The following is a 15,108-nucleotide window of genomic DNA, read 5'->3' on the forward strand; positions in this document are numbered from 1 at the left end:
CAGGATAATCCCTATGTCCTACCTTCAGATTCACTGATTGTTTCTTCTACCAGGTCAAATATTCTATTGAACCTCTCTACTGACTTTTTATTTCAGTTATTGTACTTTTCAACTCCAGAATTTCTATGTGGTCCTTTTTCATATTATCTACCTGTTTGTTAATATTCTCTACTGAGTGAGACACTATCATTTTACTTACCTTTAATTCTTCAGACTTGGTTTCCTTTAATTCTTTAAATATATTTGCAATAGCTGATTTAAAAGGCAAATGTTTCACAAGATAAATAAATGAGCAAAGATATGAACATACAAAGAAATATGGTGGCACGCTCCTATAATCTCAGCTACTCAGGAGGCTGAGGCAGGAGGGTTGCTTGAGTCAGCAGTTTGAGACCAACCTGGGCAACATAGTGAGATCCCATCTCAAAAAAAAAAAAAGAGAGAGAGAGAAATGAAAAACTCCATAAATGCATGCATGCGTGAATGGTTGAGCAGGTGAATAGGCAAACAGACGAATGACACTCCCTTCCTTCTTGACCACTTGCAGGAATTCAGCTGGGGGGAGAGGAGGAGGAACCGGAGGAAGAGACCACCCTGGGAAGCCGCCTAATGAGCCTGTTGGAGAAAGTGCGGCTGGTGAAGAAGGAGGAGGAGAAGCCCGAGGAGGAGCCGCCAGCTGAGGAGAGCCAGCCCCGTGAGGATGAGAGGATGGCGGGGTGGGGTGGGCTGCCCTGTGCTGGGGAGCTTCTGTGTCCCAAGCAGGCCATGAGGAGGGATGCAAGGACAGGCAGCTAGGCAGGAAGGAGGGCAGGGGGGTCAGAGTGAGGGAGTGAAGTGTGTAGAGATCTGGGAAAGGATGATTGGTACAAAGGGAACAGTCAGTGCAAAGGCCCTGAGGCAGGGACATGCCTGGTGCATTTGGAGCCCAGAGTGGTGAGAGACGAGGACAGGGAAGTGACAAGGCCAGATTAGGTAGGGCTGCTGGAAGGAAAGTACGATCAACATGTCACAGGTCCTGCATGGACACGATCATTCAATGCCAGTGCAGGGTGGTTTCTCCTGACCCTGAGACATGGGAGATGTCTCTTTTCTGTCCCCAGACATTCTGGGAAGGAGGAAAAGGTTGGGAGAGAAGGAGACACAGACAGACAAATAGATGCTGAGTGTAGATGCTCCTGGGAGGTCACCAGGGAGAATAAAACACAGAGTTATTTTGTCATCATTTTGAAACGATGAGAGTCCTCGCAGTTTTACTTTGTGTCTCTGGTCTCTCTTGGTGAAAAGTTGGCAGTATTTTTATAGAACAAATGGAATTGTCACTTGTGCTTTCAAAGGTGCATGTGAGTGCTTCTGACAGCGCCCTGGTGTTTTGCAGCTACACAGTTTATTGTTTTTCCTCTTGAGACTTGGAGGGAGCCCTTGTGGTCTGGATGTTAGGGTGGAGGGAACAGGAGATTCTTGGGGCGGCAGAAAAAAGTCTTCCAGAAACTGCCTGCTCGTGCACGTGGAGGGTGGGATGGTTAATAGCTGGGAAAACTCATGGAACAAGGGGCCCCTTCCGTATCGTTCTGGCTCAAGGCCCCACGTGCTGTTCTGCCCTGGCACAGTGTTCTGACCCTTGTGTCCCCTCTGCAGGGTCCCTGCAGGAGCTGGTGTCCCACACGGTGGTGCGCTGGGCCCAGGAGGACTTCGTGCAGAGCCCCGAGCTGGTGCGGGCCATGTTCAGCCTCCTGCACCGGCAGTACGACGGGCTCGGTGAGCTGCTGCGAGCCCTGCCGCGGGCCTACACCATCTCGCCGTCCTCCATGGAGGACACCATGAGCCTGCTCGAGTGCTTGGGCCAGATCCGCTCGCTGCTCATCGTGCAGATGGGCCCCCAGGAGGAGAACCTCATGATCCAGAGCATCGGGTGAGCCCCAGCCCCTGACTTCGCATATCCTAAGAGGTGACTCCAGCCTGTCGCTGGGGTGATGTCCTCTGTACAATAATGTCCCCTTCCCCCAACTTCTGGCCCATCCTCAGGGTGACATGCTCTGTCACCCAGTGGCTAGTCCTCTCCCTGGGTGGTGTCCCCTTCCTTTACCTCCACCCTCTGTGGTGACAGCTTCTACTCACCGTGTGACTCTTGGCACAAAGTTTACCCTTTTAGAGCTTCAGTTTCCTCTTCCATAAAATGGGGAGGAGCCACCTGTACCCTGTGGCTTCAGTGAGCTCACGCGAGTAATAATAGTAGTGGTACTATTAGGTACTCAGGGTCAAAGCTGTCTCATTCACCTTCCTAGGCACTTGGGGCTACAATGGGTAACATGACAAAGATCTCCACCCTCGGGGAGCCACCTTGGATCTGTGCCTCAGTCTCCTTATCTGTGAAATAGGGACGGTCATAGTTTCTGCTCCCAGAGTGGCCATAAAGATGGGAAGAGTTGGGATCTATAAAGGGGGTGGTGCCAGGCACAGGGCGAGAGGTCAGCAGATGCTAACTGCTCTCGAGGTGGTAGCGATGGCTGTCCCCGGACTTGGCCCCCCTCCCCGGCCCCTGGTGACTCCACACCCTCTACCTGGCCACAGGAACATCATGAACAACAAAGTCTTCTACCAACACCCGAACCTGATGAGGGCACTGGGCATGCACGAGACAGTCATGCAGGTCATGGTGAACGTCCTCGGGGGTGGCGAATCCAAGGTAAGGGCCTGGGCGGGCCGGGGAGTTCTGGGGAGGGTGCCGCAGAGGGCAGGCACTGACCACCGGCCCACCCTGCCTGCCCCAGGAGATCCGCTTCCCCAAGATGGTGACAAGCTGCTGCCGCTTCCTCTGCTATTTCTGCCGCATCAGCCGGCAGAACCAGCGCTCCATGTTTGACCACCTGAGCTACCTGCTGGAGAACAGCGGCATCGGCCTGGGTAAGAGCCCCTGAGCACAGGGGCTGCCCCCCAGGACCCACTCCTGGCACCCCATCCAGGCCTGCCCACTCTCCATTGGTTCACTCGCTCATTCAGTCATTCAACAAACACTCACTCTCAACCCACCTTGGGTCTGGCTCTGTAATGAATAATGCTGGGGACATAGTAGTGACCCAGACAGCCCTGCCTGGCCCTCACTGGGGAGGAGGGCCCCTCTGCAGTGGGGAGGACTGACCTATGTCAGAAAGCGACAGCCCAGAGTGGTCAGGGCTGGGATGAGCAAATACAGACCAGACTAGGCACCTGACCGAGGCTGGAAAAGGGGTGGTCAGGGAGGGCTTCCCACAGGAGGAAGCAGGAGTGACATTCTTACCACCTCTTGGCCCCGCAGGCATGCAGGGCTCCACGCCTCTGGATGTGGCTGCCGCCTCTGTCATTGACAACAATGAGCTGGCTTTGGCGTTGCAGGAACAGGACCTGGAAAAGGTGTGCACGGTGGAGGTTGGCCCCCCGGGCTGAGGGAGGAGGCCTGGCCCCTACCTGTCTGCTTGGGGCACCTGCTGATTCTGGACCCATTCTGGGGTAATTCTGGACGGTCCAGGCCAAATCAGAAGGAGAAAAATTTGCAGGGAGGGAACAGCACCCAGTTGCTTGTTCATGGGCGCTTCACAGCTGGGCGCAGATCCGTGCTCTGTGCTTCCCAGCTGGGTGGCCTGGGCACGTTTTGCAGCCCTCTGTGCCTCCACTTCTCGTGCAGTGGTGACATATGTGGGCTCTGGAGTTCAGTGACTTAGGTTCCTCTCCCCCCACTCCCTTGCTGTGTGGCCTTGGACAAGGGACTTAGGGTCTCCACACCTCTGTCACCTCATCTGTACAATGAATATAGTAATAGAAATGACTTCATAGAGTTTTTTCGAGGATTAAATGAGTTAATCCAGGAAAGCATGTATAAAACAGCACGCAATAACAGTTAGCTGCTACTATAGCACCATTAATTTAATAAATATTTATTCGCACCCACCACGTGTTAGGACCTGTGCAAGGCAGTGGCAGTATGATGGCCAAAGATCCCTGTCTTCGAGTAGGTGACATTCTAGTTGAGGGAATGGGTAAAAAGCAAAGTGAATAAATAAAATATATAGTGTGTTCCCTAGCGGCAAGTGCTAAGAAGGAAAACCGTGAGCAGAGGAAAAATCAAGTGTCAGGAGGGTGTCTGAGTTTAGATCTCATTGAGAAAATGACATTTTTGAGTAAAGCGCAGGAGGAGGTGAGGGGCCAGATGTCATCTGGGGGAAGGGCATTGCAGGCAGAGGGAACAGCCAGTGCAAAGGCCCCGAGGCAGGAGTGAACCTTGTGAGTTGGAGAAACAGCAGAGAGACCAGTGTGGTTGGAGCAGAGGCAGTGAGGGTGATGAAAGGAGGTGACAGGCAGGTCATGTGGCGAGGACTCTGGCTTTTATCCCAAGTTAGAGAAGTCACAGGGTTCCGAGCAGAGGAGGGGTGTGACCTGACTCAGATGTTCACAAAGTCCCTCTGGCTGCATGCGGGAGCAGACCCAGGGCAAGGAGAAGGACAGGAGCAGGATGCCCAGGGAGGGGCTGTCCAGGTGGGAGATGGGGATGGACGGGACCAGGACTAGTTACCGAGGGAACCAGGGATGAATGGGACCAAGGAGCTGCGGGGCTGGGCTGAGCTCTGAGCCCTGGGGAGGGACGGGGTGGACCCGGTCTCTGGCTGAGCCCTCTCCTGCCCCCAGGTCGTGTCCTATCTGGCAGGCTGTGGCCTCCAAAGCTGCCCCATGCTCCTCGCCAAAGGGTACCCGGACATTGGCTGGAACCCATGTGGCGGTGAGCGCTACCTGGACTTCCTGCGCTTCGCCGTCTTCGTCAACGGTGAGGAGATGGCAGCGGCAGGGTGGGAGGTGTGCGGTCACTGGCCAAAGCCATCCTCGGTGACAGTCCACACCTTGAGTCACAGGCCTGGCATCACCCCTTGAGGTGTTGGCCTGGGGCTGCGTGGGGAGGGTCCCTGCGCGGGGCTCATGAGACCTCCCGACCCGCCCGGTGGCCAGGCGAGAGCGTGGAGGAGAACGCCAACGTGGTGGTGCGGCTGCTAATCCGCAAGCCCGAGTGCTTCGGGCCTGCCCTGCGAGGCGAGGGCGGCTCAGGGCTGCTGGCTGCCATCGAAGAGGCCATCCGCATCTCTGAGGACCCGGCGCGCGATGGCCCAGGCGTCCGCAGGGACCGGCGGCGTGAGCAGTGAGTCTCCTGGTCCCTACTCTGTAGGGCGACCCGCCCTCCTTCCCCATGCCCCTTGCTGACTCTCCCATGACACCCACCTTCTCCTACAGCTTCGGCGAGGAGCCCCCTGAAGAAAACCGGGTGCACCTGGGACACGCCATCATGTCCTTCTATGCCGCCTTGATCGACCTGCTTGGACGCTGCGCGCCAGAGATGCACGTGAGACCTGGAAGGCCAGGGCGGGATGGCGATGGGGGGGCCTGTGTGGCTGGCCTTGACCCCTCCATTCAGGCATTCAGCGGCATTGATTGGGCTCTCGATGCGTGGGTGGTCCTGGGCTAGGCAATGCTGGGGACATGACAGTGACCAAGACTTCCCCAGGCCCCAGTCTCACAGAGCTCCCAGTCCCGTCGGGGAGACAGACAGTGATAGCCCAGAGGGGTCGGGTGGGATGGGGACACAGGCAGAGGGGTCGGGTGGGATGGGGACACAGGCAGAGGGGTCGGGTGGGATGGGGACACAGGCAGAGGGGTCGGGTGGGATGGGGACACAGGCAGAGGGGTCGGGTGGGATGGGGACACAGGCAGAGGGGTCGGGTGGGATGCGTGGGCACTGGCAGAAGGGCTGGGGCTGGAAATTCTAGAGTTAGCCCCTTGCAAAGGAGGCCTGCTCTACCTGCCATTGTGCCAGGCAGGGATGGAACAGAGCAGTCATTAAATGGGGCACAGGTGCCTGATGATGTGTCCCCCTCCCCCAGCTAATCCAAGCCGGCAAAGGCGAGGCCCTGCGGATCCGCGCCATCCTCCGCTCCCTCGTGCCCTTGGAGGACCTCGTGGGCATCATAAGCCTCCCACTGCAGATCCCCACCCTGGGCAAAGGTGCGGAGTGGGCAGGACTTGGCAGGGGAGTGATGCTGGGGAGGGGGCCCCTGTGCCCTCAGGGCATCCCTGACGCCTGCCCTCCTTGCCTGTAGAGGGGGCTCTGGTACAGCCAAAGATGTCTGCGTCCTTTGTGCCGGACCACAAGGCGTCCATGGTGCTCTTCCTGGACCGTGTGTATGGCATCGAGAACCAGGACTTCTTGCTGCACGTGCTGGACGTGGGGTTCCTGCCCGACATGAGGGCGGCCGCCTCGCTGGACACGGTGAGCAGCCCCACCCAGCCTGGCCACCCCCTGCCTCTGCAGAGGGACATGAGATGGGTCATGGGACAGCAGCAGCCCTTGTGTTTTCCTGGGATATCTGTACATACCATAATCCCCACCAGCACCATCAAGATAGAAAACAAAAAACAAGAAAAACTGAGTCCTAGCGGAGGATGGGTGGGCGTCTCCAACACCTCCAGTTACAGGAAATCACTCTCAGTGAAGGTTCAGCACTGTGGACACACCGACCTCTGCACAACGACAGTAATGACAAGATGACAAGCCAAGGAAGATGAGGACTGAGAATTGACCACTGGTTTAGCCAGGTGGTCACTGGTAACCTTGACAAGCAGTTTCAGTGACGTGGCAGGCAGAAGCCTTACTGCAGAGGGCTTAAGAGAGCCCAGGGGGCGAGGCATTGAAGGCAGCAGCGAGTGCTGACAATTCTTTACACAAATCGCTGGCAGGCGAGGCAGAGGCTGCGGTAACTGCTGTACGGGTGGAACCTGGTCAAGCGCAGGTGCTTCCTAGATGGAAGAAATAACCGCTGGCCATTAGCTGGGAAGAGGCACACTGGAGCTTGAATCTATAACCAGCAGTTTATGGGACATACAGGAGGCAGAGGAACAAGCTAACTGACACCCTGAGGAAGCTCCAGGCAAAGCCAAAATGTAGGGAGTTCCCTACAAGGAACAGGACAAATGACCCTGTTTCTCTAGCAAATAGCTTTTAAAAGGGGAGGAGAAGGGACAGTTATAGATGAAAAGATGTCCAGGAATGGTGGCTCATGCCTGTAATCTTAGCATTCTGGGAAGCCAAGGTGGGAGGATCGCTTAAGGCCAGACGTTAAAGATCAGCCTGGGCAACATAGCTAGACCTCATCTCTACAAAAACTAAAAAAAAAAAAAAAAAAAAAAAAGCCCAGTGTGGTGGCATGCATCTGTAGTCCCAGCTACTCAGGAGCCTAAGGCAAAAGAGTCACTTGAACCCAGGAATCATAGCAGTGAGCTATGATGATGACATCACACTCTGGTCTGGGCCACAGAGCGAGACCCTGTCTCCAAAAACAAAAAAACCCTAAGAGACCTGTCAGTCAAGGGCAGTGTGTAGACCTTCCTGGGGCCCTGATCCAAGCCATCCTAGCTAAATGCAAAATAATTTTGAGACAGTTGGAGACAGTAATCATGAATATTGAGACTATGAGATTATTAATTCTGTTAGGTGTAGTAAATAACAGCCTGGACTGTTAAATAGAAGCACTTGCCTGAATGGAATTGCATATTTCAGTATGAATAAAATGATATATGGTTGGGGCGTACATGAAAATATTATAGGAACAAAGATGTTGTCCAGAGAGGAAATACACACGTCTGCAGAACAGCTGCATCTGGGTATTGGGGTTCATTAATATCGTTAATCAGATCCTGGACTTTTGTGTGTGTTTGAAATTTTGCATAGTAGAAAGTAATAAGGGGAGGCAGAAACTTGGAGAAGCAGTTGTTGGGGGGATGATCAGAAGCTTGGGTCCATTAGCCTAGGGGTGTGCAGCGGGCCTGATGTCCCCATCCTGTACCCCAGGCCACTTTCAGCACCACGGAGATGGCGCTGGCGCTGAACCGCTACCTGTGCCTGGCGGTGCTGCCGCTCATTACAAAGTGCGCGCCGCTGTTCGCGGGAACCGAGCACCGCGCCATCATGGTGGACTCCATGCTGCACACGGTGTACCGCCTGTCCCGTGGCCGCTCGCTTACCAAGGCACAGCGCGACGTCATCGAGGACTGCCTGATGTCTCTCTGCAGGTGAAGGGGACCCCAGGGGCGCAGGCGGCGGCGCGGGGCTGCACGGGCCTCCAGGTGAGACGCCACCTCCCTGCGCCTGTTCCCGCAGGTACATCCGCCCGTCCATGCTGCAGCACCTGCTGCGGCGCCTGGTGTTTGATGTGCCCATCCTGAACGAGTTCGCCAAGATGCCGCTCAAGGTGGGGGCAAACCTCCCTTTAACGGGCTCACTTCCATGCCTCGCCCATTGGTTTGCTACGGCCTAGGGGGCTCCGTTTGTATCAACACTGTCCCCTCCCAGGTCACCTGCACTGGTGAGGGCAGTGTCCCCATGGAAACCTCTTTGCATCCTTATTTGCATACTAGGATTCCCAGGACATTCACTTTGCGTCATTGGTGTCTCTAGCATTCCCTAATTAGCGTTTAATTTGTCTAACAGTAAGCCAGCCCCCGCTTGATTAGCATATATTTGCATGGGGCACACCATTTTCCCTAATTAGCGTGTTTATTCGCATGCCCAGACCACCAGCCTTACACTATTCAAATGAGTGCATTTATTTGAATAAACAGTACCACAGCTATTCTGAATATTTGCACACTATCTCTCCTGCTTTTCTATTTGCATGCTAGTTTGCATAAACGGATACCCCCAACTCAGATTACTTTGCATAATACGTCTAAATCAGCCTCTTTTTCAAATTTGCAATATTGGATGGTGGGGGCTCTCTTCCCAATTACCATATATTTGCATGCAGTGCTGCTTATGTTTCTATTTGAAATGTTAATTTGCATAAGCACAGATCACTCCATCCATATGCCCATTTGCACACTACCCTGCCCATGGATTAATATTAGCACGCTTATTTGTGTAAAGCAATACCAGACAAACCCAGCTCTAGTTTAATGCCTATCTTGATGTTAAATTAGAATGGTAAATTTGCATAACAAACTGTCCAGGACCACTCCTCAATAAACATACTATCCTTCCCTCATTAGCATATTTATTTGCATAACCCACACCTCCTTCATAATTTAAAAGCACTGGCACCCCCAGGCCTCCCTGGGCCTTCCTTTGCCTGCCATCTGCTTATGCCCTCTCATCTGTGTCCCTCCCTTGCTCCCACCCAGCTCCTCACCAACCACTATGAGCGCTGTTGGAAGTACTACTGCCTCCCCACAGGCTGGGCCAACTTCGGGGTCACCTCGGAGGAAGAGCTGCACCTTACGCGTAAACTCTTCTGGGGCATCTTTGACTCTCTGGCCCATAAGGTCTGGACACCAGGGAGCCCCAAAGGGGGTCTGTGTGGAGGGTTCAGGGCCCAAAGTTTGAACCCCAAAATTTGAAATCCCCAAATTTGGGGGGCTCAAGAGGGAGGCAGTTCTGTAGGTTTGGATCTAAGAGAATCTATGGGTTGAGGCCTCGGTTTGGGGGTTATGGAAGAAGGGATGGGCCTCTAGTTTGGAGGTTTGGAGAGGGGCAATATGTGGCTGATTTGAGGGTCCAGTTGGGTCTGGGTTTCAGGGAGAGGGACTGTAATTCAAGTTTGGGTGCTCAGGGAGGCAGGCTGATGATCAGAGCTTGTGAGTTTGAGGTCCTGGGGCTCCAGGGTTTGAAGCCTCAGCAAGGCCTGCAGTGACCTCATAACCCAACCCCACCCCACCCCACCCCGGCATCCCCAGAAGTATGACCCGGAGCTGTACCGCATGGCCATGCCTTGTCTGTGTGCCATCGCCGGGGCGCTGCCCCCCGACTATGTGGACGCGTCATACTCATCCAAGGCGGAGAAAAAGGCCACAGTGGATGCTGAAGGCAACTTTGATCCCCGGCCCGTGGAGACCCTCAAGTGAGGCCGGGGACAGGAGGGGGCTGAGGTTTGGGGGCTGGGAGAATGAGAGGAAGGTCTCAGGGGTTAGGAGGCCCAGCTCCATTATGCTCTGACCCTGTCCCCCCAACAGTGTGATCATCCCGGAGAAGCTGGACTCCTTCATTAACAAGTTTGCAGAGTACACACATGAGAAGTGGGCCTTCGACAAGGTTGGCATCAGGGTCCTCCCTTCCCAGAAGCCCTCAAGACCCCAGCTTCCCACCCCAGCCTCCTCCTCTGTGTCCCCCAGGCTGCCACCTACCCCTCACCCTGCCTCTCCACCTCTAGATCCAGAACAACTGGTCCTATGGGGAGAACATAGATGAGGAACTGAAGACACACCCCATGCTGAGGCCCTACAAGACCTTTTCAGAGAAGGTGACCAAGCCTTGGGGCCCAACACTGGGGGTTCAAATGAAATCCTCACATCTGGGGATTCAGGGAGGAGGGAGACACTTCACAGTTTCCATCTAGGTGGATCTGTGGGTTAGGGCTCCCCGGCCGTGGGCTTTGCCTCTCCTAGTGTTATTTCCATTAGAGTCAGCGAGGGTGGGTTTGATTCCTTTACGGAAAGACTGACTTCTCTGAGACTCCGGCGTAACATGGATAATGAGAGTGTCTTTGGGGGGCTCTGGTCCAGAGCGAGTGAGAGACCCGTGTTCAAATCCGGAGGGACTGCTTCCTAGCCACGTGGTGTGGCTGGGGATTTCCCTTTCTTGGGAGGTGGAGGCCAGCGGTGTTGAGGGGCGTGCTGCTTCCCCCACCTCCCTCTCGCCCCATTCCACCAACACCCCACCCTCCTGTCCACCGCAGGACAAAGAGATTTACCGCTGGCCCATCAAGGAGTCCTTGAAGGCCATGATTGCCTGGGAATGGACGATAGAGAAGGCCAGGGAGGGTGAGGAGGAGAAGACGGAGAAGAAGAAAACGCGGAAGATATCACAAAGTGCCCAGGTAGAGGCGGGGCCTGGGAAGAGGGCGGGGTTACCAGGAATGGGGCGGGGCCAAGAGGGTGGAGCCGAGGGGAGGCTAGTGGGGCGAGGAAGATGGAGGGGGTCAGATGAGCGAGGCCAGAAGAGGGGTGCAAAAGTCTGAGCGACCAGGGAGAGGAGAAGAGGGCTTGGGTCTGAAGAACGTCTGAGGGCAGAGGGGAGAAGGAAGCGGTGGTTCAGAGACAGGGCCTTAAGGAGAGGACACAGAGGAGGGGTGCAGAGCCAGGGGAGCGAGGAGGAGGGTGGGACGGGCGGCGGAGCCTGAAGGAGGGGCTGGCCTGGGCTTCCTGCTAGCTCGTTGAACCCCACCATCCCCCCCTTGTCCCTCCAGACCTACGATGCGCGAGAAGGCTACAACCCCCAGCCCCCCGACCTTAGCGGAGTCACCCTGTCCCGGGAGCTGCAGGTGAGACCCTGATCCTTTTGGGGGGCATAGGGGTGTCTTTGGGGGGGCATCCTTTGAATCTGGGCCTTGACTCCTTGCATCCACTCCCAGGCCATGGCAGAACAACTGGCGGAAAATTACCACAACACGTGGGGGCGGAAGAAAAAGCAGGAGTTGGAAGCCAAGGGTGAGCGCCCCATCCCCGCCACGGTCCCTTCTCCTCGGTTCCCTAGTCACAAGGGCCGAGCTTAGCGTCGCGGCTTCACCTTGTGACTTTGAACCATTGCCTTCCCCCCAGAAACTGGGTTTCTCCGTCTGTAGAACGGGAATGATAACAGCAAGGTTTCCGTTATTCTTATCTCCATCTTTATTACTGTTATTATGCATACGCCCTCAACTGCAGGAACCGCTGCAGTGAGAATGGCTGGGGCTTCTAACTTCTGGTCTCTGTCTCCCCAGGTGGTGGGACCCACCCCCTGCTGGTCCCCTACGACACGCTCACTGCCAAGGAGAAGGCGCGAGATCGAGAGAAGGCCCAGGAGCTGCTGAAATTTCTGCAGATGAACGGCTACGCGGTCACTAGGCACGCAGGCTGGCAGCCCGGCCAGAGCACGGCGGGAACCCGCAGGCCAGAGCTGGGGGAGGCGGGGACAGAGGGAGAGGAGGCTGAGAGGGGCGGGGCCTGGAGTGGTGGGGGGCCAGAGAAGGGAGGAGGCTGAGAGGGGCGGGGCCCTGGGCGGAGGCGGGGCCAGAGGGGAGGTGGCTGAGGGGCGGGGCCTGAGGAGCAGGGGCGGGCTCAGAGTGGAGCGTGGACCTGCGGTGAGGCAGAAGCCAGCAGGGGCTGGGCCTGCAGTAGCACAGGTGGACCCAGAAGGGTGGAAAACAACGTGGACTTGTGCCTGGGCTGACCCCTCTCTGCATCTCCACGTAGAGGCCTTAAGGACATGGAGCTGGACTCATCGTCCATCGAGAAGCGGTTCGCCTTTGGCTTCTTGCAGCAGTTGCTGCGCTGGATGGACATTTCCCAGGAGTTCATCGCCCACCTGGGTACGGAGAATTCCCTCCTTGATCCTGATGCCCGCCTCACCTGCGGAAACCAGTTCTGCAGACCAGACTCACCTAGGAAAGCAGTTCATGCATTTCTCCCTCCTTCCCTTATCTGATATTTATTGAGCCTCTACTATGCACCAGACACTTCTAGATGCTGGGGATACAGCAGTGAAGGTGACAAAGATCCCTGCCCTCCTGCTCCTGCATTCCTGTGGTGGATTCAGACAATTAACATAATAAATAACTAAATCATTTAGTATATTATTATAAGGTGGTGAGTGTTATGAGAAGAAGAAAACAGTAGAGCCAAGTAAGGGGGATTGGGATTGTGGAGCCAGCTGTAATTTTAAATAGGGCAAGAATGTGACACCTGAACCCAGACATGAAGGAGGGGAGGGAGGAGCCTGCAGACATCTGGAGGACATCTGTTCCTTCCACAGTCAAAGGAACAGCAAGTGCAAAGGCCCTGAGAGGTCTCTGGTTTGAACAGTAAGATCCCCTGTGGCTGAGGCAGAGTGATGGAGGGGGACAGTGAGGGGGAAGGGGGCCAGAGGTGTGACGGGGGCATATCACGCAGGGCTTTGCAGGCCATGGTGAGGACATTGTCTTTTACCCAGAGTGAGATGGGAGGGATGTGATCCAACTCAGGTATTCACAGGGTCCCTCTGGCTTGACTGGAGCAGGGGCAGGAGCAGAGAAGGGCGAGAACTGGGCAGATCTGGGGTCCATTTTGAAGGTGCAGGCTGCTGGGATGCCCCCCATGCCTCTTACATACCACTAAGAATTACAGCTGGGGCCCCTACAATCCCCTCCAGTTTCCCCCAGGGACCCCCAGCATTCCCCTTGAGAGCCATCCCCAGGAGCCCCCCAATTCCCTCCAGGCGAGTGGCGGAGCAGGATGCACTCGCACGTATCTGCCCCAAAAGTTCGCATGCTGGGCCTCTGAGCTGCGCACCCCCTTGGCAATTGCCTCCCCCTCGGAACCTCAGTTTCCTCTTCTGTGATATGAGGGCGCTGCTCACCATAACCAGCCATGGCTCTGTCACTTGCTGGGTGACCAGGGGTGAGTTATTTCACCTGAGTTTCGTCATCTGAATGGGGGAAGGGGACCGACTATATAGACCTCCACGCTGAGAGGTGGCTGTGCACAGATGACATTTCTTACAGTGCCAGGGACAGCAAGCATTGAATAATTAGAGCCCATATTAATATTTTCATAGTATTAATTATTACTATCACCAGTATTGTCTGAAATTGATTTCCATTTTAAAATTAACTCTAGTCTGTTTTTATTGGCTTCTTGTTTCATTTGGTTCATTCGTATTTACCCCAGATTTGCTGAGTGCCAAGTACTGAAACTGAGAAAGAAAAGAGCTTGTGATGGTTGAGAAGGGGGATGTTCCATGACTTAACCCATTCCAGTTTGTTCTCCCACTGTCAGCTTTAGGAAGGGTTTGATCAAGGAGTTAGGGGGATCGGATAAAAGGTAGGGGAGAAGGTTTATCTCAAAGTCAACAGAGGTGACTTCATACCAAGAATTTAACTCCCATCATTTCCTAACTCTTCCCCCAGAGTCCCTCCCATTGGAACCCCATGGGTTCCCCAGCCTTGAACCCACCATGACCCCTGTTTGCCCACCCCTACAGAGGCTGTGGTCAGCAGTGGACGAGTGGAAAAGTCCCCACATGAACAGGAGATTAAATTCTTTGCCAAGGTGAGAGGTGGGCTCAGAAGCTGGAGAGGGCTGGGGACCAGTGGGTTCTCTCCACCCCTCACCCAGCTCCTCCTCTCCTCCCCCCATCTCCAGATCCTACTCCCTTTGATCAACCAGTACTTCACCAACCATTGCCTCTATTTCCTGTCCACGCCGGCCAAAGTGCTGGGCAGTGGCGGCCATGCCTCCAACAAGGAGAAGGAAATGATCACCAGGTGGGCCACATGTGACCTCTGACCCAGCCCCCTAGACCACTTACTCCCAGCTTTGGCCCTTAGGGGCTCTGAGCTGGGGCCTGGGCACTGACCACTCTACCTGCAGAGGTGATTGAAGAGCTAGGGTGCCCAAGCATCCTGGTTTGCCTGGGACTGAGGGGTTTCCCAGGACATGGGGCTCCTAGACAAACTGGGACAAGTTGGTCACCCTGTCAGAAAGGCTGACACCCCTGCCCCCAGCATCCCAGTTACTGCCTGTGACTTTCCTGCTCATGCATCTCTTTGCCCTGTCCCCACCCCTCCTGGTTCTGTCTTCTGCCTCTCTCTCCCTGTCGCCTCTGTCCCTACCACTCACTGGGCACCACTGCCCTGACCCTCTTGGCCTCCTCACTCCCTGTCCCCCATCCTCTGTCCCCTCTTCTTTCCTCAGCCTCTTCTGCAAACTTGCCGCTCTTGTCCGCCATCGAGTCTCTCTCTTTGGTAAGTGGCCCAGCTCCCTGAGCCTGTCTCCGAATCTTCTCTCTTCCCCTCATTGCCAGTGCCACCCTGGTGAGATATTTCCCAGGTCCATCTTAATTTGAACAACCTTCATTGTGTCCTTTCTCTGGACTGGGTGGTCCTGGGGACAGGGCAGTGACCGAGATGCCTGGGCGTCATGGAGCTCCTGCCCTCATGGAGCTCCCAGGCCGGTGGGAGAGACACACTCATCCCCAGACAGAGACAGCTCAGAGGAGTCTGGGCTGGGATGGGGGAAGTTCAGGGGGCTGTGGAAGCCCAGGCAGGGGTGGGCGTGCGGTGGCATCAGACCTAGCCAGGGCCAGGCACT

The 15,108-nt window shown here is 55.3% G+C and overlaps 1 protein-coding gene across 2 annotated transcripts in view; it reads left to right on the forward strand.

Moving 5' to 3' along the window:
- The window catches only part of RYR1 (ryanodine receptor 1), a 105,715-nt gene that overhangs the window by 37,379 nt on the left and 53,228 nt on the right, over positions 1-15,108 (forward strand). For both annotated transcript variants that reach the window (XM_069456778.1, XM_069456777.1), the window contains exons 38-61: positions 548-694; positions 1,636-1,909; positions 2,569-2,683; positions 2,769-2,901; positions 3,293-3,387; positions 4,657-4,792; positions 4,972-5,158; positions 5,251-5,359; positions 5,898-6,018; positions 6,114-6,283; positions 7,862-8,082; positions 8,171-8,261; positions 9,190-9,330; positions 9,742-9,905; positions 10,018-10,096; positions 10,215-10,304; positions 10,740-10,880; positions 11,250-11,324; positions 11,415-11,490; positions 11,763-11,886; positions 12,235-12,350; positions 14,000-14,067; positions 14,161-14,282; positions 14,713-14,762. In XM_069456778.1, the coding sequence (XP_069312879.1) occupies positions 548-694; positions 1,636-1,909; positions 2,569-2,683; positions 2,769-2,901; positions 3,293-3,387; positions 4,657-4,792; positions 4,972-5,158; positions 5,251-5,359; positions 5,898-6,018; positions 6,114-6,283; positions 7,862-8,082; positions 8,171-8,261; positions 9,190-9,330; positions 9,742-9,905; positions 10,018-10,096; positions 10,215-10,304; positions 10,740-10,880; positions 11,250-11,324; positions 11,415-11,490; positions 11,763-11,886; positions 12,235-12,350; positions 14,000-14,067; positions 14,161-14,282; positions 14,713-14,762 (3,045 nt within the window). The remainder of the gene's footprint in view (positions 1-547; positions 695-1,635; positions 1,910-2,568; positions 2,684-2,768; positions 2,902-3,292; positions 3,388-4,656; positions 4,793-4,971; positions 5,159-5,250; positions 5,360-5,897; positions 6,019-6,113; positions 6,284-7,861; positions 8,083-8,170; positions 8,262-9,189; positions 9,331-9,741; positions 9,906-10,017; positions 10,097-10,214; positions 10,305-10,739; positions 10,881-11,249; positions 11,325-11,414; positions 11,491-11,762; positions 11,887-12,234; positions 12,351-13,999; positions 14,068-14,160; positions 14,283-14,712; positions 14,763-15,108) is intronic.

This window comes from Eulemur rufifrons, chromosome 24 (genome assembly GCF_041146395.1).
Source record: "Eulemur rufifrons isolate Redbay chromosome 24, OSU_ERuf_1, whole genome shotgun sequence".
In the NCBI taxonomy this organism is placed as follows: Eukaryota; Metazoa; Chordata; class Mammalia; order Primates; family Lemuridae; genus Eulemur; species Eulemur rufifrons.